We start from the raw sequence: 23,213 nt of genomic DNA, 5'->3' as shown, positions 1-23,213 counted from the left end.
TTGTTTGGGGGCTGGTTATTGCCTTTAAAGCCTTCTATGGTCTGAATCCCAGGGAGCTTAAGAACTGCCTCCTCCCATTATGAAGCTACTCACTTGTTAAGATCTTCAACAGGGGGTCTTACTTTGCGTCCTGCCCTTTACAGAAGTGCATTTGGTGCTGACATGGGACTGGGCTTTTTCTGTGATGGCACCTCAAGTGTGGAATGCCCTCCCCACAAAGGTCACATGGTCCTTCCCTATACATGTTCCAACACACTAAAGATATTTTTACTCCAAGTGTTTGGTTAGGACAAATTTACTGCTTGCCCTTAATATTTATAGAGGCTATTCTCACGATGGGGGAAAACCAGGCTAAAGAAGCCCAGCCCGTTTTCCCCCCATCATGAGAACCACCGGGTTCACGGACAAACCTGGTGGTTCTCCGGCAGCTAGCCTTTCAAAGTAGCCCTCCCCTTAAATGAGGTTAGTGGAGTGAGCTCTCCGCTAACCTCATTTTGGCGACCATGAGTCGCAATGGCGCAGCTCCACACCACGGCAACGTGCGAGGAGTTCCCCCAAACAAGACTCCCAGTTTTATGAGTCTCATAAAACAAGCCTCCTGGTCTCAGAGGTCTCCCCAGGATGCCCCGCACACTTGCGCGGGGCATCCTGGGACTTCTGGGGGCCAGACGGACCCCGATCCCTGCAGCCCCTACCGGCTCTATGACGGAGCCAGTAGTAGTGTGGGCGGCCGATCCGGCAGCCCAGGGCTAGGTGTTTGATCGTGTGGGTAGAGTGGGCTTAGCCTGCTCTCCCCACACAAGCCTTGCAGGCTCTTCACACTGTTTGTGTGGAGAGCCTCATAGTCATTCTCTGCTTGTTCCATTTCAGCTTGTTCCATTTCAGCTTGTTTTGTACTTATTGTGTTTTCACTATTTTTAAAATTTTGTACACCTCTTTGAACACCTGTTGTGGGAAAGTGGCATTTAAATACCATATATAAGTACATAAATAATTTCAATATTTTGTGGTGTAGGCCACTGGGGCTGGGGATTATGGGAGTTGAAGGCCACTGGGGCTGGGGATTATGGGAGTTGAAGTCCAATAATATCTGGGGACCCAATGTTGAGAATCCCTGGTCTAGGGCACATACTCAGCTTCAAGAAGGGCTAGTCTTATGGTAGCAAGCATGACTTGTCCCCTTAGCTAAGCAGGGTCCATCCTGGTTGCATATGAATGGGAGACTTGATGTGTGAACACTGTAAGATATTCCCCTCAGGGGATAAAGACGCTCTGGGAAGAGCAGAAGGTTCCAAGTACCCTCCCTGGCATCTCCAAGATAGGGCTGAGAGAAATTCTTGTCTGCAACCTTGGAGAAGCCACTGCCAGTCTCTGTAGACAATACTGAGCTAGATGGACCAATGGTCTGACTCAGTATTTGGCAGCTTCCTATGTCCTATGTTCTCTATGTTCAGTTTGGTTAAGTTGTTGCTCTGTCCCTGCACATAAACGTAGAGTGAAGGCTGGAATCCTCTTCTGTGGCTGTACATTGCTGTGCATTCTACAGTATACTGTTTCTGCAGAAATTGCTGGCTACATATAGCATAACATTCCTATCTGATATAGAGCAGCAAGCAATTAAAGCTGGCCATTGTGTTAAACCCAGGAGTAACTTGTTCATTGTCTCAAGAGTGCTGCTGCTAGCTTTCTAAAAATTGGGCACCAATAGCACTGCGTGTGTGTGTGTGTGTGTGTGTTTCTAAAGCATGTAGTAATCTGCTGTGGTTTGTTTTGTGTTATACATATGAGGCTATCTTATACGGAGTTAGACCATTGGTTCATCTTGCTCAATACTATCTACTGTCTGACACAAGGTCCTTCATACAAGTGAAAACTATGTTCTACCCAGGTTTGAGAGCTGTGTGTGCTCTCAATGTTTGGTTGTATGGGTGCAAACTACTATGTAGGAGGATGGAGAAGTGATTGTGTGGAAGCAAGGTAGGAGGAGAAGCTACCCAGGTTTTCTCCCTACTTTGTTTTCAGTGGTGTAGCTATAATTGAGCAGATGGGCTCAATGAACCCAGGCCTCTAGCTCCTGAGGCCCCCCCCCCATCCACCCCTCCCTTTTTCTTCATTATCTCCCTCACTTCGAGGGGCTGTAGGGGAGAGGGGTGAAAATGGGCCCCCTCTCCCCTAGTTACACCCCTGCTTGCTTCCACACAATCACTTCTACCCAGGTTTTCCTCCTGCCTTGCAGCCACGTAACTGCAATGCAAAATTAGGAGCACATACATCTCCCAAAATGTGTAGAATACAGTTTTTGCTAGTGTGAGTGACCTCAGTAGCTTTCCAGGGTTTTTGACAAGAGTCTTTCCCAACCCTATCTGGAGATACTAGGCACTGAATCTGGGGCATTCTGATGAAAAACATGTGCTTTACTACTGAGCTGTGACCCCATCCACTTTCACCCTCTAAACCCTTTTACTCTCTCAAAGGTTTATGATGAAGTCATCATCACACTGTTGTATTAAGGGTCATCTTCAACAGATGCATTCTCTTCTATGTTAATTTCATTTAAGTTCTGGTGTAGTGTAACTATTGCATTTGCATTAAAATAGGCCCTTTAAGTAGACTTAATCCAAACCAGCACATTTTAGAATTATCTTTATATCCAGGGAGCAGCAGAGATTTCTCTCTGTCAGAAATCAGCAAACATTTTATTTGACTACAACCTAGCACAAAGTCAATCTGATTTAAGAGCATATACCTGAAGACTGGAATGTAGCCTTTGTGAATTAGTTAGAAATGCCTTGTTTATTTCTACCTACTATTTCCCACAGATTCCAAATAAATAGAGGGTTCTAATTTCCCACGTGTGTATGTGTTTAATCTTCCTCCTACATCATTAGCTCTTCACAGAAATATAACCTTCCAAATTCTTTTAAGAGTTATATTATGATTAGTGCTATTGATGTATCTTGTTTTCAAAGAAAACCTGTCTGGAAAAAGCATATTTGTGACTTGACTCATTACATTTCAATGCAGCCAGAAGGGGCAGGGGGAAGTCAAACCGGGGAACATACATATGGGTATGTTCAGACTCTGATTTTGCAATGTTAGTGATATCTGTTGTGTTAAGATTTCCTAATACTCTTGGCAGGCCTGTAGCCAGCCTCAAAATTTGGGGGTGGGGTTTGCAGACGTCGGGGAGGCAGGTTATAAAATGTTCAGTGAAAACAGTCAGTGAAGCTGTAGAGGAAAGAGAATTTTTTGGTGTGACAGGTACCGTACAGGTACAGGTACAGCTGTAGCCGTAGCTGGCTACAGGCCATTTTGAACCATCAAAACCATTGGTCTAATCAGACCTACTACTGTATCAATTCTTCATTTGTCAATCTCAGGGATGTTTTTCCCCAATTCTTGGAGTTTAGAACCACTGCCCGGAGAAGATAAAATCACTGCCCCTTAGTTAGGTGATATAAGGGATGTAAGTGGTAGAGGGTAGTACTGCTTTAACCTCAGAAAATGAGATATATAAGGAGGTAATATCAGTGAGGTCTTTCACTAGAATAACAGTTTTGATTGTTGATTGTGAAAGCATTTAGTCTTCACTGAACTATTATTCAGTTATTTGCTTTGCTTGAGAGTTATGTAAAAGCTCACAAATTCGCACATTCCCACTGACAGCTATTGATCCAGCAAAGGTGTCACCTTGTGTGACCCATCTTTCTCAGTAAAGGAACATTGCTGAAAATGTTTATTCAGATCCAAGCAAACCAGTCAATTAAGGCTATGGTTAGAGTATCTGGCTGACATCCCAACTAAATGTACTTGAGAAGATCCTATTGAAATTAGAAGGCCAAATTAGGCATGCCAGAATCAGGGTTGTCTCAGAACCGCATGCTTCCAGACACTATGAAAGAACAGACAACTTGTATTCTCTATCCATCCACCACAGGCAATCATGGAACTTCAGGAAGTGAATGGTAAAGTTGCATGTGTGCAGTCAGCTGTAGGGATGGGTCCGGACCGGTCCGGAGGCCATTGTAAAGGCCTCCGGACCGTCCGGACCGGTTCGGACCTGGCCGGTCCGGGTTGAGGGGGTTCCTTTAAGGGAGGGGAGGGTTTACTTACCCCTCCCTCCTGCCGCTTTGCCCCCTCCAGCGCTCGTATTTACTGTAGAAATCGGGGAGGCAGGATACCTCCCTGCCGCCCCTTGCCCCTCCGCAATGCAAAAGGCTCTGGCAAGCCTTTTGCGCATGCGCACGTCGCGCATGAGCTTCACGTCTCCCCGACGCCAGAGGCCCGGTCTACCCGGCCTCGGCCCCTGCCAGCGGGTAGACCGGGCCTCCAGCGTCGGGGAGATGTGAAGCTCGCGCGCGATGTGCGCGTGTACAAAAGGCTTGCCGGAGCCTTTTCAATTGCGGAGGGGCAAGGGGCGGCAGGGAGGTTTCCTGCCACCCCAATTTCTACAGTAAATACAAGCGCTGGAGGGAGCAAAGTGGCGGGAGGGGTAAGTAAACCCTCCCCACCCTTAAAGGAACCCCCTCCACAGTGCTGGACCGCAGCTGTGCAGTTCCGTGCACACCCCTAGTCAGCTGTAGATTCAGCAAAATCTGTGTAATGACGCTGAAGACATGTACATGAACTGAGTGAAGATGCAGTGTGTAAACCGCCCTGAGCCATTTTTGGAAGGGCGGTATAGAAATCAAATAAATAAATAAATAAATAAATAAATGTTATTATTGAGTACACAGTTACCAATCAATGGCGCGAAACTTGGACAGGTTAGGATTAGAAGAGGTATTTTCCAAGGGGACTCACTATCCCCTCTGTTGTTTGTAATTGCCATGACTCCACTTTCACAAATACTAAATAAAACAGGCCTTGGATACCAAACATCTAAAACATCCAGTAAAATCAACCATCTGATGTACATGGACAATCTGAAGTTGTATGGAAAGTCCCAGTCAGAAATCGAATCACTGCTAAACACTGTCTGTATATTCAGTAGTGATATAGCAATGGAGTTTGGACTAGACAAGTGTGCTGCATTAATAATGAACAGAGGAAAAATAAGAAAAACAGAAGGAATAGAACTGCTCAATGGAAGCAACATCAAGAACCCGGAAGAGAAAGAACATTACAAATACTTGGGCATTCTCCAGGATGATAACACTGCACACGCTGAAGTTAAAAGAAAAATTGGAAGTGAATACATCAGGAGAGTTAGAAAAATCCTCAAGTCCAAACTCAATGGCAGGAACACCGTACAAGCCATAAACACCTGGGCTATGCCTGTTATCAGATACACTGCAGGAATAATAGACTGGACTCAGGCAGAGCTAGAGACGCTAGATTGTAAGACCAGGAAAATAATGACCATCAATCATGCTCTGCACCCCCGCAGTGATGTAGATAGGCTATACCTCCCTCGCAGCTCAGGTGAAGAGGAATGCTGCAAGTCAATCAAACAGTAGAGGAGGAGAAAAGAGACCTTGAAGAATATATCAAGGACAGTGAAGAAGATGCACTTAAAATGGTCAATAATGAGAAACTATTCAACACCAATGAAACAAAGCAGACCTACAAGAAAGAACAAGTAAACAACTGAGCAGAAAAATGGAAAAATAAGTCACTGCATGGTCAACATTTGCACAATATAAGTGGAAAATCAGACATCACCAAGACCTGGCAATGGCTTAAGAATGGCAACTTGAAGAAAGAAACAGAGGGTTTAATACTGGCTGCGCAAGAACAGGCACTAAGAACAAATGCAATAAGAGCAAAAGTTGAAAAATCCACAACAAACAGCAAGTGCCGCCTTCGTAATGAAGCAGATGAAACCGTGGACCACCTGATCAGCTGTTGTAAAAAGATCGCACAGACTGACTACAAACAAAGGCATGACAAGGTAGCAGGGATGATACACTGGAACACCTGCAAAAAATACAAGCTACCTGTAGCCAAAAATTGGTGGGACCATCAAATTGAAAAAGTGGTAGAAAATGAAGATGCAAAAATATTAGGGGACTTCCGACTACAAACAGACAAACATCTGCCACACAATACACCAGATATAACTGTAGTCGAGAAGAAAGAAAAACAAGTTAAAACAATCGACATAGCAATATCAGGGGATAGCAGAATAGAAGAAAAGAAATGGAAAAAATCACAGAATACAAAGATCTACAAATTGAAATTGAAAGGCTGTGGCAGAAATAGACCAAAATAATCCCAGTGGTAATTGGCGCCCTGGGTGCAGTTCCAAAAGACTTTGAAGAGCACCTCAACACCATAGGAGCCACAGAAATCACCATCAGCCAATTACAAAATGCAGCTTTACTGGGAACAGCCTATATTCTGCGAGGATATCTATAACAACAGCAACAACATTGACAATAAAATTCAGCCATCCCAGGTCCTTGGGAAGGACTCGATGTCTGGTTAAAACAAACCAGTCAATAACACCTGTCTGACTGTATAAACAATAAATAATAATAAACAATAACTTTAGATGTGCCAGTGTTTAGAAACTAGAGATAACCCAAGATGGACTGGATCTATTTCAGGCTTTGTTGCTTTCCCTCAAGAGCTGATCCAGTTTAACGGGTTATTTATCTTATCAAAGCAGTCCACAAGTCTGATGCTGTATGGAACTTTTTTTTTTAGGGGATACAGATGGCCGACCATTAGTAAGAATGGTAGGAAAAACTAATCAGTTTTATGATATATGCCTTTTCGCTTGATGTAAACTGTAAACACCATGAAAAATGGATGGGGATGGGGGTTGCTGCTGTCTCTAATAACTGAAATGACCATGGTGAGAAATTCAGTTGTAATGTTATTTGCCATAGATGAAGACAATTGGTCTATTACAGGTCAGGAATACGTGTTTTCTGTGCCAGGCACTAAAGCTCGTGCGGGCGCGATGATGCGGAAGTAAGCACCGCCCCAGGTCACTTGCTCCAACCCACCCCATTTCTATTTCAGAAAGCTAACATGTGGACACAGCTCGTCCACCCATACATGCACTTTGCCCCTTCTGTGCCCCTCCCCCCGCCCTGGTGCCGCTACAGAGTGTGGGCAGCTAACGTGTGTGTGTTTGTAATATCCTGAAACTATGTATAGTTACTCTGAGAAAAGCCCCACTGTGTTTAGTGGGGTTTATTCCAAGATATATGCGCACAAGACTGCAGCCTAAAGGAGTTAATGCTAGTCCGCCTTACTAGCACCAACCGCTTCTCGCCTTACAAGTTTTCCACCCTCTCTTCCTTTTCAATGTTTCCCGTTAATGTTGGCGGAGTAGGTCCATCCCTTTTTCTTTCTAAGCACGTTTCCGCCACACTTAAAATGGCCACCTCCAAGGCCCTTTCCATTTGCCATAGCATGAGAGGGCGAGCCCACACCGGGTTCCTCCGTTTTGAAGCAGTATTTTAAGTAGCATCAGCCAGAACCAATGAAAGCAGGGAAGGTCCGCCTACTGTCCAATGGAAAGCAAGTAATGGGCGGGGTTAGTCTCCCGGGGTACTCCAGTTCACGGGTCAGACTCACAGTAGCCGGGTGAAGTTATCTGGGGAACGGGGGGTGGGGGGGATGGAGAGGAGGCTCCTCGGTGCCATGGCCCTACTCCTCTTCCAGGCGCTGCCCGAAGGGTTACCAGCTAGCGTGGAGCCCGTGCAGGTAGGAGGAGGGGTTAAGGCCTCTGAGGTGAGGGCAAGGCAGGGCGTGGAGGCAGAAAGGGGTCGGCTGGGGGAAGGTAATGGAGGGCAAGTTGAACGGGGTGGAATGAGGCACCTCTTGGGAATATGGTGGGAAGCGCGGGGAGGCGTCTGCTGTTCCAGGAGATTTGCTTTGTACTGAGGGCTTGGAATGGAAACAGATTTGGGGTCAGTAGCTAGAAGAGGCCTGCGAGGCGATGGGAGCGTTAGAATAACTCGGGGTTTAAGAAATGCATGTAATCAAGCATTTGCGGGAGATGTGTGCAGTTTGCAGTGGGAAAGGATGGCACTCTTTGTATATTGTGCTTCTTAAAGAAAACTGCTTGGATTGTCTCGCACGCTAAGTTTCTTTTAAGAGAATGCACTTCCATGTTGAGGGGAGAAACCTGTAGGTAGGTTGTCCTATATTGATTGCACATCTGTGTTCCACTGAGTGTACATGGGTAACTACAGCACACATTCAGCCATTTCTCTCTGAGTAGTTTCTAATGCAGGGTCTTGCACTTAGGTACAGATACCTGGGTACTGTTTGCTGCCTGTTTGTCAGAGGTGCACCTAGGTAATATTGGATCCTGGACCTAAGGCTTTTGGACACCCTGCCCCCAGTATTTTTAATGTGACCACACCACCTGGGACAGACTAAAAAGGACCTGGAGGGCCTCCAGGGGATGTAGAGGGCCTGGAAGTCCAGGGATAAGAGTGCCTTTGGTCATGGGTGTATGTTTGTATTCAGAAACATAGCAAGGTTGGAGTAAGTCCCTATAATCTTCCTCTTCAGAAAGGTAGGAGGGAAAAAGGCAAGAGCAAACTGACACTTAGCTGGCAGGCCCTCTTTCCCTCAGGGGCCCAGGGGCATTTGTTCATCATCCTTCAGTTATACTTATACTCCTGTTATTTGCTTGTCCCTATAAGGTGCCTAGCATCAACTGGGTCTTTTCCCACTTCTTCTTCTGTGTATTTTTAGATATGTGTGGCAAATACACATGTGTCCCTTCACAACCCGCGCTGTGTGTGCGTGTATTTTCTGTTAGGCTATTCATGTTTGAATACTGTTTAAGGTGTCCTGAGTGGGGGGGGGGGATGTGTGAACAACCTTTATTCTTTCAGTGTTTTGATCTGTATTAGCAAAACCAGGTAGTGCAAAGCTGACATTAAAAAAAGATAAAGAGAGCAAGCTTGCATAGATAAGTCTTCTTCATTCATCCCATGCATGAAGTATGTAGGCCAAACAGGACAGTGTCTTCCATAGCAAATGAATGGATGCAACTCAGGCACTGTAGATGGAAACATATAGAGATGAATGGGTGAATGTTCTCTGGGCATTCTTTTTCTGACCTTTAATGAAATTTAGTTCATTATACCTAAATTTAAAAAAATTGGGAGATCAAAGCAAGCTTGCTAATTATCTCTTGATTTAAATGATTATGGAACAAATGACTGGTGTTTCAAACATAGGTTACTATTTCATGCTTTATATTACAACACTTTGTTACCAGTCCCACTTGTATCTGAAGAAGAACAAAGGGAAAATGTTTTTCTCCTGCCCCCCCTTTCTCTGAGAACACCCCTCTATAGTGCAGGCTGCAGAGTTACCTCATGGCATGTGTGGGTGTGTGCTCCCACTTCAGTAGCCCAGTTCCTTGTCTTCCTCTGCCTTTCTATTTTTCTGTGTTCTTTCCCCAACTGAGACCCTAACAATCTGTGTCTCGACTGCTCAGCATTCTGTGAAGTAATGCAAACTCACAGACCTGTGGTGAAGTATGTTTTGATTTCTTATTGCAGTTTACAAATATACTTATGTATATCTAGGGAATCCCCAAGTATTTAGAAACCATTATTTTATTTCTGGGTGGCCCCTTCTAGCTATCAAACCGATAGGTACCTCAACCATTTGAGTTCACTGTTGGTATATATGGTCCATTATATGCAGATTATGTATTGTATCTATGCTTTCAGAATGTGTTTTGTTTTGTTACTTTAAATAAGCTATTGTACCATGTGCTGTGAACTAGATCAACTTTAAAGTGCAACGGGGCTCCTTGTCTCTTTGGAAGGAGATATCTAGGAAAGAATAGGACTCTAATGGGGCCAGACTGGAGGCACTGAGAGGGCGGTGGAATGTATGTGGGAAGGGCGCTGGGTTTTGAGCAGAATGGGTAATTAAGGGTGGGAGTCGGGGTGCACCGGGAGTATGTCCTGTTGCCCAGTGGCCCAGTCCGAGCCTGGACTCTAGAAAAAGGATGAGAGGATTTGGCATTGTTGGTGAAGGACCTAGAGCTGGGATGACCAAGCAGATTTTGTGAAAAAACGGTCATTTGGGGTATTTGAATGGAAGCCTCTTTAGAGGGGGATGTGCAACAGCCTCTGTCCTATGAGAGGGGTAATGGAGTCTCTTGTGCTGACAGAGAGCTAACTCTTCCAGCTTTAGCTGCTTTGTTCATGGATTCTTCTTTATGGGGGAAATCACTCCTCCCCCCACTTTGTGTTCTCTTCCTGATAACTTCCTGTGATACAGAAGATAAAAACTTTTGATCTAAATTGACAGGAAGAATGCACTTTTCTCATTGCAACTTTCCACATGTAGTTTGGGATAGTTGACAGGCATGACAAGCCTTCCAAATTTTGTTCATGTGTGATGGCTGCACAATTTTGGCCCTTCAGCTGTTTGACAGCTCCCATCATCCCCAGCTACAATGGTCAATAGTTGGGGATGATGAGATTTATCGTCCAACATCTGTAGGAGGGCTGAAGTTGTGCAGCCCTGATGTATATAGAAAGAAGCATCTGAGGCATCTAGCAGGGAGTGGAGAACAGAATTGGGTGTCAAGGTGCAGGGAGCTGGATCCCATGGTAGCAAACTGGATCTCTTTTGTGTATTCTCCTATGACACTGTTGCTGTGTTCTACCTATTTCCTAATTGCTGTAGTAGCTAAACAGTGTTTTTGAGCCATATGAGTAGTTCCCAGAGGAGAATCACTTTTACAGTGGGTTAAGAACTACCTATTGCCTTCTTGTGAACCAGCTACTGCACATTTTGCTTCAAAGCAGGGTGGATTTGATTTAAATCAAACTGATTTAAATCACGATTTAAATCACTAGCAGGGTGGATAAAAATAAAAAAAATCTGATTTAAATAAAAAAAATCCGATTTCAATTTTTAAAAAATGGATTTTTTAAAATTTAAATTGGATTTTTTTTATTTTTATCCACCCTGCTAGTGATTTAAATCAGTTTGATTTAAATCAAATCCACCCTGCTTCAAAGCACTCTAATTGTTGAGTGGGGGTGGGGGAGAGTTTTTCATGGAATGTTGAAAAACAGTTGAGCTGCTGTGAGGAAATAGAAGGGTGGGCTGGCTGGAGGAGAAGCCACACTTGGGTCTTAAGAAGAGAAGGCTATGATGTCCTGCAGGGAAGTTGGGAGGAAAGGAAGGAGAGATGGTCTTGAGGTAGCAAGCATGAATTGTCACCTTTGCTGAGCAGGGTCCACCCTGGTTTACATTTAAATCGGAGATTACATGTGTGAGCACTATAAAATATTCCACTAAGGGGCTGCTCTGGGAAGAATACTTGCATGCAGAAGGTTCCAAGTTCCCTCCCTGGCATCTCCAAAATATGGCTGAGGGAGACTCCAGCCTGTAACCATGGAGAAGCTGCTGCCAGTCTGTAGATAACATTGAGCTAGATGGACCGATGGTCTGACTCCATAGAAGGCAGATTCCTATGTTCTAAAGGAAACGACTGGATTTATTTATTTTATTTTTACATTTTATATCCCGCTCTTCCTCCAAGGAGCTCAGAGCGGTGTACTACATACTTAGGTTTCTTCTCACAACAACCTTGTGAAGTAGGTTAGGCTGAGAGAGAAGTGACTGGCCCAGAGTCACCCAGCTAGTTTCATTGTTGAATGGGAATTTGAACTCGGGTCTCACCGGTCCTAGTCCAGCACTCTAGCCACTACACCACGCTGGCTCCTGTGTCCTTTTGGACTTGAAAGGCAGGTGGGGCCTGAGGAGAGGATTTAGGAAGAGTATGGTGAGATCAGGAGGACTGCTTCTACCCAAATTGCTGACCTCACACAGCAGTAAAGGTGTTGAGAGAACTTAATTTTCCCTTAAAGAGTACTTATTCAGTAAGGAAGAAAAAGTTGAAAATGGGCCACTAATAGCATATTAATATTAATATCAATATGCTGCTGATACCCAGATTTACTTCTCCATATTGACTTCATCAGGAAATGGCACATCTTCCCTAGGTGCCTGTTTGGAGGCAGTAGTGGGCTGGATGAGGGATAACAAACTGAGGTTGAATCCAAATAAGACGGAAGTACTGACTGTGGGGGATCAAGACCCATGAGATGGTTTAGATCTGCCTGTTCTGGATGGGGTTACACACCCACCCCCGAAAGATCAAGTATGTAGCTTAGGAGTGCTTCTGGACTCAAAGCTCTCCCTGGTTTCTCAGGTTGAGGCAGTGGCCAGGAGTGCTTTTTATCACCTTCGGCTGATACATCAGCTACGTCCATTTCTAGAGGTGAATGATCTTAAAACAGTGGTACATATGCTGGTAATCTCCAGGCTTGACTACTGTAATGCACTCTACATGGGGCTGCCTTTATACATAGTCCAAAAACTACAACTGGTACAGAATGCAGCAGCCAGATTGGTCTCTGGGACAACATGAAGGGACCTCATAACACTAGTTTTGAAAGACCTGCACTGGTTGCCAATATGTTTTCGGGTGAAATACAAAGTGCTGATTACCGATAAGGCTTAGGTCCAGGCTGTTTAAGAGAGCATCTCCTTTGTCATGAAGTTTTATATTGTTTTTACTGTGTTATGTGTTTTAACATGTGGTTTTTAATATTAAAATTTGTACAATGCCTAGAGATTTTACATATCAGGTGGTATAAAAATATGATAAATAAATAAATAGTACTAAGGTATGCGCTTGTTCAGGTAGCGTAAGTGGGGCAAATTTGTTGAATTGGGGCCAGGGTGGATTTGATTTAAATCAAACTGATTTAAATCACGATTTAAATCACTAGCAGGGTGGATAAAAACCAAATAATCCGATTTAAATCAAAAAAATCAGATTTTTTTGATTTAAATCGGATTTTTTTGATTTTTATCCACCCTGCTAGTGATTTAAATCAGTTTGATTTAAATCAAATCCACCCTGATTGGGGCTTTATAATGTCATGTCACAAAACACTGTTCCTTGATGGATATGGGAAATGAGGGTAAGAAAGACAGAGCTGGTTGGAAGAATTATGATCTTGGATGTTTGTTAGAACTGGAGCATCCAAAAGCAAGACTTGCTAGTGCCTCGTAAGATTGTATTGTATTGAACATAAGAACAGCCCTGCTGGATCAGGCCCAAGGCCCATCTAGTCCAGTATCCTGTTTCACACCCTCCAGATGCTACTGCAAGCCTACAGGCAGGAGTTGAGGGCATGTCCTCTCTCTTATTGTTACTCCCCTGCAACTGGTATTCTGAAGCATCCTGCCTCTGAGGCTGGAGGTGGCCTATAGCCCTCCAACAAGTAGCTGTTGATAGGCCTCCCCTCTGTCAAGTTATCCAAACCCCTTTTAAAGCCATCCAGGTACTTGGCTGTCACTACATCTTGTGGCAGAGAATTCCAGAAGTTGATTATGCATTGTGTGAAAAAGTACCTCCATTTGTTGGTCCTAAATTTTCTGGCAATCAATTTCATGGGATGACCCTTGGTTCTAGTGTTATGTGACAGGGAGAAGAATTTCTCTCTATCCACTTTCTCCACACCATACAAGATTTTATAGACTTCTGTCATGTGTCCCTGATGCAGACGAGGAAGTTGATGAGTTCTGTGCTCAAGTTCAATCTGAAATTGACAGAACGTGAAAGCAAGATGGTGGTTGGAGACTGGAATGCCAAAGTTGGAAATGCTAAGGAAGAAAACATAGACTGTATAGCCTAGGAAAAAGGAATGAAGCAGGAGAATGATTTATTAGTTTCTGCCAAGCCAATGATCTCTTCATTGCTTCAAACAACCAAAGCGGCACCTATACACATGGACATCACCAGATGGAGTACACAGAAATCAAATTGATTACATTATTGGTGCAAGGAGGTGGAAGAGCTCAGTTATAAGAGCAAAAACGTGGTTGGGGGCAGATTGCTGAACAGATCATGAACTGCTCATGTGCAAGTTCCAAGTCAAGCTAAAGCAGAAAAACAAAGCTATCCGGCTTCCATGATATGATCTTGAGAATGTACCCACCATTTTCAAGAAGAACATCAGGAGTTGCTTTGAAGTTCTGAACCACATTGATAGGGAACCAGAGGAACTGTGGAATGAAATCAAAGAAGTTGAAATCAAAGAAGTTGATAAGAAAGAATGTGAAAAGAGACTGCCAAAGACCAAGAAACAGAAGAAAGCAAAATGGATGTCAGAACAGATGGTAGAAATTGCCACGAAGAGGAGAGAAGCCAAAGTCAAGAAAGATAAAGACCTCGGGAAGGAACTTAATAGGAAATTTCAGAAAGATGTTAGAAGAGACAAGGAGCAGTACTACAAGACATAGAGTAGTACTACAATGACATCTGTAAAGACCTAGAGGATGGAAATAGACATGGAAAAACAAGGAAAGTTTTCAAAAAGATCTCTGAACTGAGGAGGTTCCAACCTCGAATTGGTATGTTAAGGGACGCCAAAGGACAGATAGTTACCGATTTAGAGAAGATCAGAGATGGAAGGAGTATACTGAAAATCTGTACAGCAGGGACATCAACATTCAAGATACTCTAGAAGATATTCCCTACCTGCAAGAATCTCAAGTAGGGGAAGATGAAGTTAGATAAGCACTCCGGTCATTACCAAGTTGGAAGGCTACAGAAATATGGCAGGCAACAGAAGAAGAAAGAATGGATTGTGCAAATAATAGCAAATAATAGCAAATAATTGCACAATATCCTTAATTTCACATGCTAGCAAAATAATGCTCAAGATCATCCAATGCAGATTAGAGCCCTACGTAGAAAGGGAAATGCCAGATGTTCAAGCTGGTTTCAGAAAAGGCCGAGGAACAAGAGACATCATTGCTGATGCATGCTGGATAATTGAGAAAGCCAAAGAATACCAAAAAGATGTCAATACGTGTTTTATTGACTCCAGAAAAGCCTTTGATTGTGTTGACCATGATGTTGTGGAATATCCTTAAGAAAATAGGTATCCCAGAACATCTCATTGTTCTCATGAGAAACCTATACACAGGACAGGAAGCCACAGTCCAGACAGAACATAGTGAAACAGACTGGTACCAGATCGGCAAAGGAATAAGACAAGGTTGTATACTTTCCCCTTATTTATTCGTCTTATATGCTGAATTGAGAGAAGCTGGATTGGAAGAAGATGAGCGTGGTTTTAAAGTTGGAGGAAGAAACATCAATAACCTGCGCTATGCTGATGACACCACTCTGATAGCTAAGAATGTGGATGATTTGCAAGCTTAAAAGAAGCAGCAGCAGCTTCTGAAAGAAAGTCAAGGAGCACAGAGGGGAAAATGGGACTACAACTAAATTTAAAGAAAACCAAACTAATGATAACAGGTACAGCAACCAGCCTTAGAATTGATAACGAAGACATTGAAGTGGTGGATAGCTTCTGCCTTTTAGGATCGACCATCAGTAGTAAAGGATCCAGCAGTCAAGAAATACTCCACAGACTAGCACTTGCAATGAAGGCCTTGGAAAGGATATTTAGACACCGTGACATGTCTATACTTACAAAGATTAGAATCGTCCAGACAGTAGTTTTTCCTGTGACACTCTATGGATGTGAAAGCTGGACTTTGATGAAGTAGGATAGAAAAAGTATTGATGCTTTTTAACTTTGGTGCTGGAGAAGACATTTGGCTACAGCAGGCCTTGACAAATTTGCTTGGGAGCCAAACGGTGGACGCTTGACAAAATTACTGGATTTAGTGACAGGCATTGTGGAGGGGGAGGGTAAATGGGCTTCCCTTTATCCCCTTTACAAGTAACAAGCTCAGGACAGAAATGGCACTGCCTGGGACAAATAGTTTATTAAATAATTCTGCCTCCAAATATCCTGTGGTTAAATTTCTAGGTGCCATGGCTCCTTGGAGCCTGGGATTTGTTGAGGCCTTGGGTTCAGCATCTCAACTTATTGCATTTTTTCCAGGAGAAAAAAAGAACAGACAAGCTCTGTGACTGTGATTTCTAAACTTGCTAAGAATTCTGCATGTTTAGAACATCTGTTCATCTCATCACTTAATGTGGAAGTTTCTGCTTCTTACTATCTTGTGGCACATTAACAAGAAATTGTTAGCATATTGACACTCACTCATTGGAGAGTTATCCATTTCCCTGGTGGGTTCATCCCTGCTTTTGGGTAGTGCTTTCTTGCAGGTTATAAAATGGCAGCACCCTTAAATTCCATCAAGAAGCATCTTCAGAAATCCTTGATAAAAGCTCTCCTTGCCTCCCCCCACCCCTTATTCCATTAATGTCCCTGTGGGAAAACTAGGATGAAAGTCCTTGTTGTTAACTACAGGTGAAACTCGAAAAATTAGAATATCGTGCAAAAGTTCATTAATTTCAGTAATGCAAATTAAAAGGTGAAACTGATATATGAGATAGACGCATTACATGCAAAGCGAGATAAGTCAAGCCTTAATTTGTTATAATTGTGATGATAGAGCAAGGTTGTTGGACTGCTGTCCAAATGAACAGAGCAGTGTTGGTAAAAAGGATAGCAACCCTGCTGATGAACAAAAGTCTATCACCAGGCAGGAAAGCTTTTGTAAACTCCAGGGTGGATTTGATTTAAATCAAACTGATTTAAATCACGATTTAAATCACGATTTAAATCACTAGCAGGGTGGATAAAAATAAAAAAATCGGATTTAAATCAAAAAAATTCAATTTTTTTGATTTAAATCAGATTTTTTGATTTTTATCCACCCTGCTAGTGATTTAAATCGTGATTTAAATTGTGATTTAAATCAGTTTGATTTAAATCAAATCCACCCTGGCTAGGGAGTGGGGTGTTTTTCTCCAGATCATCAGTGTGTCGCACATGACTTGCATAGATATGTATTGTCAAACCTTGTGATCTCTTTGGATTTATACGCCAGCCTTGTACATAGTCTCTCTTGAGCATCTGCATTAAGTTTTGATATTGTACATCCTTAAACACATCAGTGATATTTTAGATCTGTTCTTGAGCAAGATCAGTGTTAAATCGAGGGTATTTTTTACATTCAACTAAAATTACAAATGTATATAAAACAGAAAATTCTACCTTAAGTAGAAATCTAGTTTGATAAGCGAGATCATGTTGTATGAAACATTCTCAAATAACTAGTTTGCTTAATTTAAATTCAGACTCAGCTCTGAAATGTGTTAACTATAACTGCATTCCATGCAAAACAATGGCATGAGTATATTTTACAGTTATCTATTTAGAATTTGTTACTTTTTCTTCAAGTGTATGTTGTATATAATCCCACCAAAGACTTCTAGGTGGCATAGTTGGCAAAACAGTGAATGCTTCTAAAAGCTGAAATAATTTCGAGAGTAAAATGCTCATTAATGCCTTAGATTTAACTTGGATTTGTTTGATTCATAATGGCATCAAAATCTTAATTTTGTAGCACTATGCATGTGTTTGAAATAATTGTATCTTTTTTTCAAGTTCATGTCTTAATGGTTCATGTTACCTTGGACGTTGGATTGTGTATTAGTGCAAAGGCTGCTAGATGGAATTTCAAGTATCTTTTCTTTGCCAAAATAACAGAGGATTGAAAAAGCTCCATTGTAGTCCACATCTATTCCTGTTTTATCCAGAAGACTTTTAGTCCTGCCTGCACTTGTTTCTTCCAGTAAAGGAAACTTACTTCAGTATAAACAAGTAATCTTGTTACATTTCAAAAGAACGCTTTGGACATAATCTATTACTATATGCTATCAGAATGCCTTCTGGAGGGCCTGTGTATTGCAGAGAGCCGACTGCACATCTCTGCTCTGGACATGTGTTCTACCTTCTGTGGATTTAATCTCCCAGGAGACTAAAGGTAAAGTGCTGTCGAGTCGGTGTCGACTCCTGGTGACCACAGAGCCATGAGGGGTTTACCACTGCCGTCTCCTGCACAGTCTGCCTTTCAGCATCTTCCTAAATCGCAGCTGCCCGATATAGGTGTTTCCCATAGTCTGGGAAACATACCAGCAACGTCTTGCTCCCTAGGCAAGTTACTTCCCTGCTGTGCCCAGTATCTGGTGAGAGGGGAGGTTTTGTCCCCTTTGGCAGGATGTCTCCAGCAGCATCTTACTTTCCCAGTAAATATGAAAGACAGTCATGGGAAATGAGTACGGTGTGTGTGGGGGTTAAAGCTGCTACTAGTGACTAGTTTGATTTGGACAGTCCAGCAATATTGCTGATTATACTGTTTTGCTTTGTCCCATAGAATTTAGTAGGAGCAGGTTCAATTCTCATTAATATTGGCCTATATAGTCCTGCTATGATACTATACATTGTTCTACCATCCCTTTGGTTGCTCTAGACTCTTAAGGCAAAGAGATGGAACTCGGGAGTTAGTTCTTGAGTGTAACTTAACTATGTACACTGCTCTGGGCTACTAGGAAGAAGAATGGAATAAAAATGTTAAATAAATAAATAAATAATGAATATTGGTATTGGAAATGTTATCAAGTAAACTGGGTTTTGAAAGAGTTGTAGAACTAAAGCACCTTCTGTCTCCATTTGGAAAAAAATAAACCTCTAAATCTGAGCTGTACTAAGGACTCACTTCAGTGTGGTCATAGTGCTATGTTTGGCCTGTGAGCACACCTGCAAATGTTTTCATTGTTGTTACATAATTTCTCTTAAATAAAATGCCTTTCAGTTGTTCTAACATGGGGTAAAGTGTTAATGTGTTTGGCACAGTCAAATCTTTCCCTCTGCTGTTTAGATTTAACTGGATATCCCCAGAAGCCTTTCTTTGGGTTGGTAGTTCTCCTATAACCAATGCAGTTTCTGAGAATCCATCCTCAACAGAGTAACCAATTTAACAGTTCAAAATGTGTAACTTTATGTAAGGCTGCATTCCAGCTAAGATGATTAGCGGCATTAGCAGCCTATGTCTTTGATCATGTCCTATCTTGCAAACCAGAGTAGGATCAAAACAGGTCATTGTTAACACCAGAATCCAGCAGGTGGGATTCTTACCTCAGACTGAATATGAAATTAATAAATCTATCCGGGGTTGAGGATCACAGGCTAGTATTTGGCCTGGTTATTTGCAAAAGCTTCTTTCTATGTAGTAGTGGGAGCAACTCCCACTATTACTTTGTTGTGGGAATAACTCTTGCTCGGTGTCAGTAACCAGCAAGCGGGGAGGGGAGATCCTCCCCTGCAAGAAGAAAAGCTTATTGGGATGTCTTCTGAATTCTAACTGCTCATCTAGTCCCATCCAAAGCAATGCAGTGGTGAAATGGTCTAGATTGGATTGTGAGCAGTTATTGGTCTAGCAAATTTGACTCCTATGGAAAAAAAATCTTTTTAAAGTTACAAGTGCAAATTTCTCTCTCTCTCTCTCTCTCAAAATTGTGTTCAGTAAGGGTTCCCCTCTCATCATAACTTTAAAAAACACTTAAAATACTTGAATAACTGCTCTGGGCAAGGGGGTTGGAGAGTTATTTGTCATGGACATTATCTGCTAGATGCCTCTCACAGTCTTGCAAAAATGTACACATTGTTGTAGCTGGTTGAAATTCTGGGAGCTAGTTTCAGCATTTGCAGGTTTTCATGAAAACAAGTTTGACCAGAGACCATACTTGAACACACAATTATGCTACAATGACTGCTCTACACTGCCTAGTGACTTCTAAGTATCTTCATAGAAACTGTGGATGAGTTTGCTTTCCACAATGTCCATGCTTATATTTCATAGCATGAAGAAATTAACAAATCCAGTCTGAAGCCTTGTGCTGTTTTGAGTACATAGTGTACCCTCAGAAGATTCCTGTAGCGTCTCTTTTCTCCCCCACCACCATTACATTCACAGGTTGTTGAAGGATGCTTTAACTCTTTTTAGTACATAGTCCACCATGCTGAAGTATTGGTATGTTCTTTATGATCCTATAACAACCTTACTATAGACTTAATCATAATTTAAGGCTATGATTTGTGCAAACACTGGATTTGAAAATCATCCAGACTGTTTACAGCCTGTAATAACATACCATGGTTCCTCTTTGTGAATAAGAGTTCTTGAGACTTGGTCTGTAGAGTTCCAAGTTTTGTTTTCTTTTAAATTGGGATATATTACTAGCCACTGCTGTTTGGTTGCTGAGATCAAGATAGTGCGGTTCTGTGCTTCAGTCTTAAACCTTTAACAACAACAAAACAACAACAACTACTACTACTACTACCACCTCCTGACTGGGTGCAGAGTGTCTGCGCCCCTAGTTCTCCCTGACTTTCCCCCTTTCAGCCCCTTCTCCCTGACTCTTTCTCCTGGCATCTCTGATGCCCGCCTGGCCCGCTCCCCCCACCCCTGGATTTCTGACCAGCTTTCAAGCCAGCCTGTCCGCTCCTGCTGCCGCTCCTCTTCCTGGTGGCCCAGCCGCCTCCTCAGGCTGGTGTGGCTTTGCCTGCCAGCCATCCGCCTCTTCAGGGTCCTGAAGCTGCCCCCAGCTTCTGAACTCCCTGCCACTTCACGATGCGACATGGCCAACTGACAGCCACCCGCAGCCCCCAGAGCCAACTGTCAAACTCCTTTCGGCTTTCCAGCTGTCCGCAGCCACCAAACTCCCTGCCGCTTTGGAACTCTCGCGTGCTCCCACGAGAGGTTGCCACGAATCCGGATCGGACTGTCTTGGAGAAATAATGTAGTAATAATTATAATAAATAATAATAATAAATTAATTAAACTTGTTAGCCACTCCATTAAAAATTGTTCTCTGCGTGGCTTACAACACCATTAAAAATAATCCAAGAAAAACACGCAAAACAACCAAATTACAATAGAAAATACAAAACATTTTAAACTTTTTTGTAAAAAAAAAAATTTATAAGCCTCAAAACAATTTTAAGTATTCTTCGTGGCGAGACATGGTTCCTATTGACCCTAAGTGCGTCTACCTGACTAATTATTTATTAGGTCTGTGCAAAGCTTCAACTGAAGCAGAATACCGTTCTCTTGGCACTGTGCAGAGGCAACTGTATCCACTGTGTAGTGCCGAGCTTTGCCCAGCACTCATGGGGCTCCTTTATGGGAAATAGTGCCCCCTCTAGCCCCCACGGCATCTTGGAAAGCATGCACAAAGTGATGGGTAATGTGGTCCTTCCCAGTGCCACCACCTTAGAGCTCTATGGGGAAAGCAATGGGGAAGACTACACTTCCTAGCACTCTGTGCATGTCTTCCAAGATAACATTGGAGCTTGACAAGGGCTCAAGGGCCCCCCAACACAAGTACAGCACTTGTGAAGGTCAGTAAGGTGGGAAATGGCTCTCACATTGAAGGATTGGTTTTTGTTGTTGAAGTGGTTTGGAAAATAGTGAAGTTCATTGCACTAGGTAGACTACTTATTTATTGATAAAGTACTGTCCACACATATAATATATGTTTATATTAGAGGACTGGCTCCTGCCACAATGGGTTCTCTATCATAGATACAAGTTTGGTAGGGTAATGGAGACGAAAGGGTTGTACCAACCTGCTTAAACATTTGAAGTAAGTAAGTGATGGCATCACACAGGTCTTGGGAGGCAGTTCCAAGCATAAGGGGCAGCAAGGGATAATGGGAGGAATCTTTTTGAAGGACCAGGGGATCTTTTGGATGTCTGAAAGTGGTGAAGCTGGAAGAGTAAAGGTCACAGGCAAGAGGGTAGATATGAGAGATGGCAGTGGGTAGAGCCAGAGAGGACTTTGATGGTAAAGTTAGCCCCTGCTAACTGAGCAAAGAGGCACCTTTCAAAATGGTGATTCTCTTATATTTAGCAGGGGGAGAGCAACTGGCCCTATATAGCCCCAGCACAGCATCCCGCCAATGGCTGCTGCTAGTGTTTACTTTGTTTCTTTTTAGACTGTGAGCCCTTTGGGCACAGGGATCCATCTTATTACTTTATTATTGTTTTCTCTGTGTAAACCGCTTTGGGAACTTTAGTCAAAAAGCGGTATATAAATATTTGTATGAATTTGTATGTAAAAGACAAGGAGGTTGTGCTGGATCCAGGAGTGGACACGAAGCCTGTGGAGGCATTTAAGGGGAGAGAGGTTTATGATGAGGGAGGTGAATGATACTGATAGCAGAATACTGGATAGAAGCAAGAGGACAAAGGTGAGACACAATTTGAGACTGGTCCAAAACGTGACTTAAAGTTACTTTGACTAGGGAAAAGTGGCTGGACTCTACTATAACAGGGTAAAAGGTGTATAAAGGTAAGGCACTGAGATTTATAGGAGTGCATTTTAAAGCATGACTGTAACTTGCAGGATTCTATATAGGCAAAACTACTCCAATAAATGTGCACATAAGGGTTTCTAGACTCGTTGACTCAGAAAACTTCAGCTTGGAATAAGCCTATTGAAGTTACTGTGTTGAAAATGTTTTGAGAGTTTACCTTTCACCCCTTGTGTTCATCTTTCAAATACGTATGCTAAATAGATCATTGTGTTTCCACTTTTCATGTTGCAATAGCCTCTTCTATTTGAGTTGCCCAAGATGAGAATTTTGCCGAACTGGGATTTGAAGCAAGGCCCAGATGTACAAAGTACAAACCCAGGGGCCTTGTACTTTGCCTTGCTTGATCAACTCTCTTGCTTTGTATGAACTAGAGGTCATTTGAAGGGACACTGAAATGTGAAAAGCATTCTTCTTTCTGGTTAGTTCTAGACTGGGGGTTGGGGGCTTAGAAATAAAGTTGGTGTTAAATCAGTCTATCCTTTTTCTTTGTTCTTGCACAGCTTTGTGTTCCCTGATAGGAAATATACGTGACTTGTTAATAAAGAATCCAAGGTTACATTCCTTGAGTGGACAAAGGGCAGAACTTTGTGTTCATTAGCCTATAATAAAGATAGCATTGTAAGAATAAAATTACACATAATTGAGTTCTTCTGTGTGTGAGAGTATTTTGAAAAGTACAGTAGTGGCTATACTTGATAGCACAGTGTGGGCAGCAGTTTTCAAAACATTATAAAGGCATGGATAAGCTATATAAATTAGGATTTTGCTAGTTCAGTTTCCAATCTCAGAGGCTCTAAGAAAAGAGCCTTTTTCCCTTCAAAAATGTGACGAATATGTTAGCTTTGTTTAGCAATTGAAGTGTTCATATTGAAACATTAAAAAAAAGAAGCTGGAGAAAAGTGAGGCCAGAGCTACCCACTCTCCAGCAAGAAGTTCAGGATGGATTCACATATTCCCATACCTTGTCAAAATCCAGGGTACATTATATTGTACTGCAACATGCATACAGGCCATGAATACAAATACTTGTTCAAAGAGATT

The 23,213-nt window shown here is 42.5% G+C and overlaps 1 protein-coding gene across 1 annotated transcript in view; it reads left to right on the top strand.

The window, feature by feature from the left end:
- The first annotated feature begins 7,505 nt into the window (after window positions 1-7,505).
- WBP1L (WW domain binding protein 1 like) overlaps window positions 7,506-23,213 on the top strand; it is a 77,942-nt gene continuing 62,234 nt past the window's right edge. The window contains exon 1 of the mRNA XM_053308639.1: window positions 7,506-7,662. Within this exon, the coding sequence (XP_053164614.1) occupies window positions 7,576-7,662 (87 nt within the window). The 5' untranslated portion in view covers window positions 7,506-7,575. The remainder of the gene's footprint in view (window positions 7,663-23,213) is intronic.

This window comes from Hemicordylus capensis, chromosome 3 (assembly GCF_027244095.1).
Source record: "Hemicordylus capensis ecotype Gifberg chromosome 3, rHemCap1.1.pri, whole genome shotgun sequence".
NCBI classification, from domain to species: Eukaryota; Metazoa; Chordata; class Lepidosauria; order Squamata; family Cordylidae; genus Hemicordylus; species Hemicordylus capensis.
Note: the sequence above shows the minus strand (reverse complement) of the source record. Positions and strands in the feature narration are given on the sequence as shown.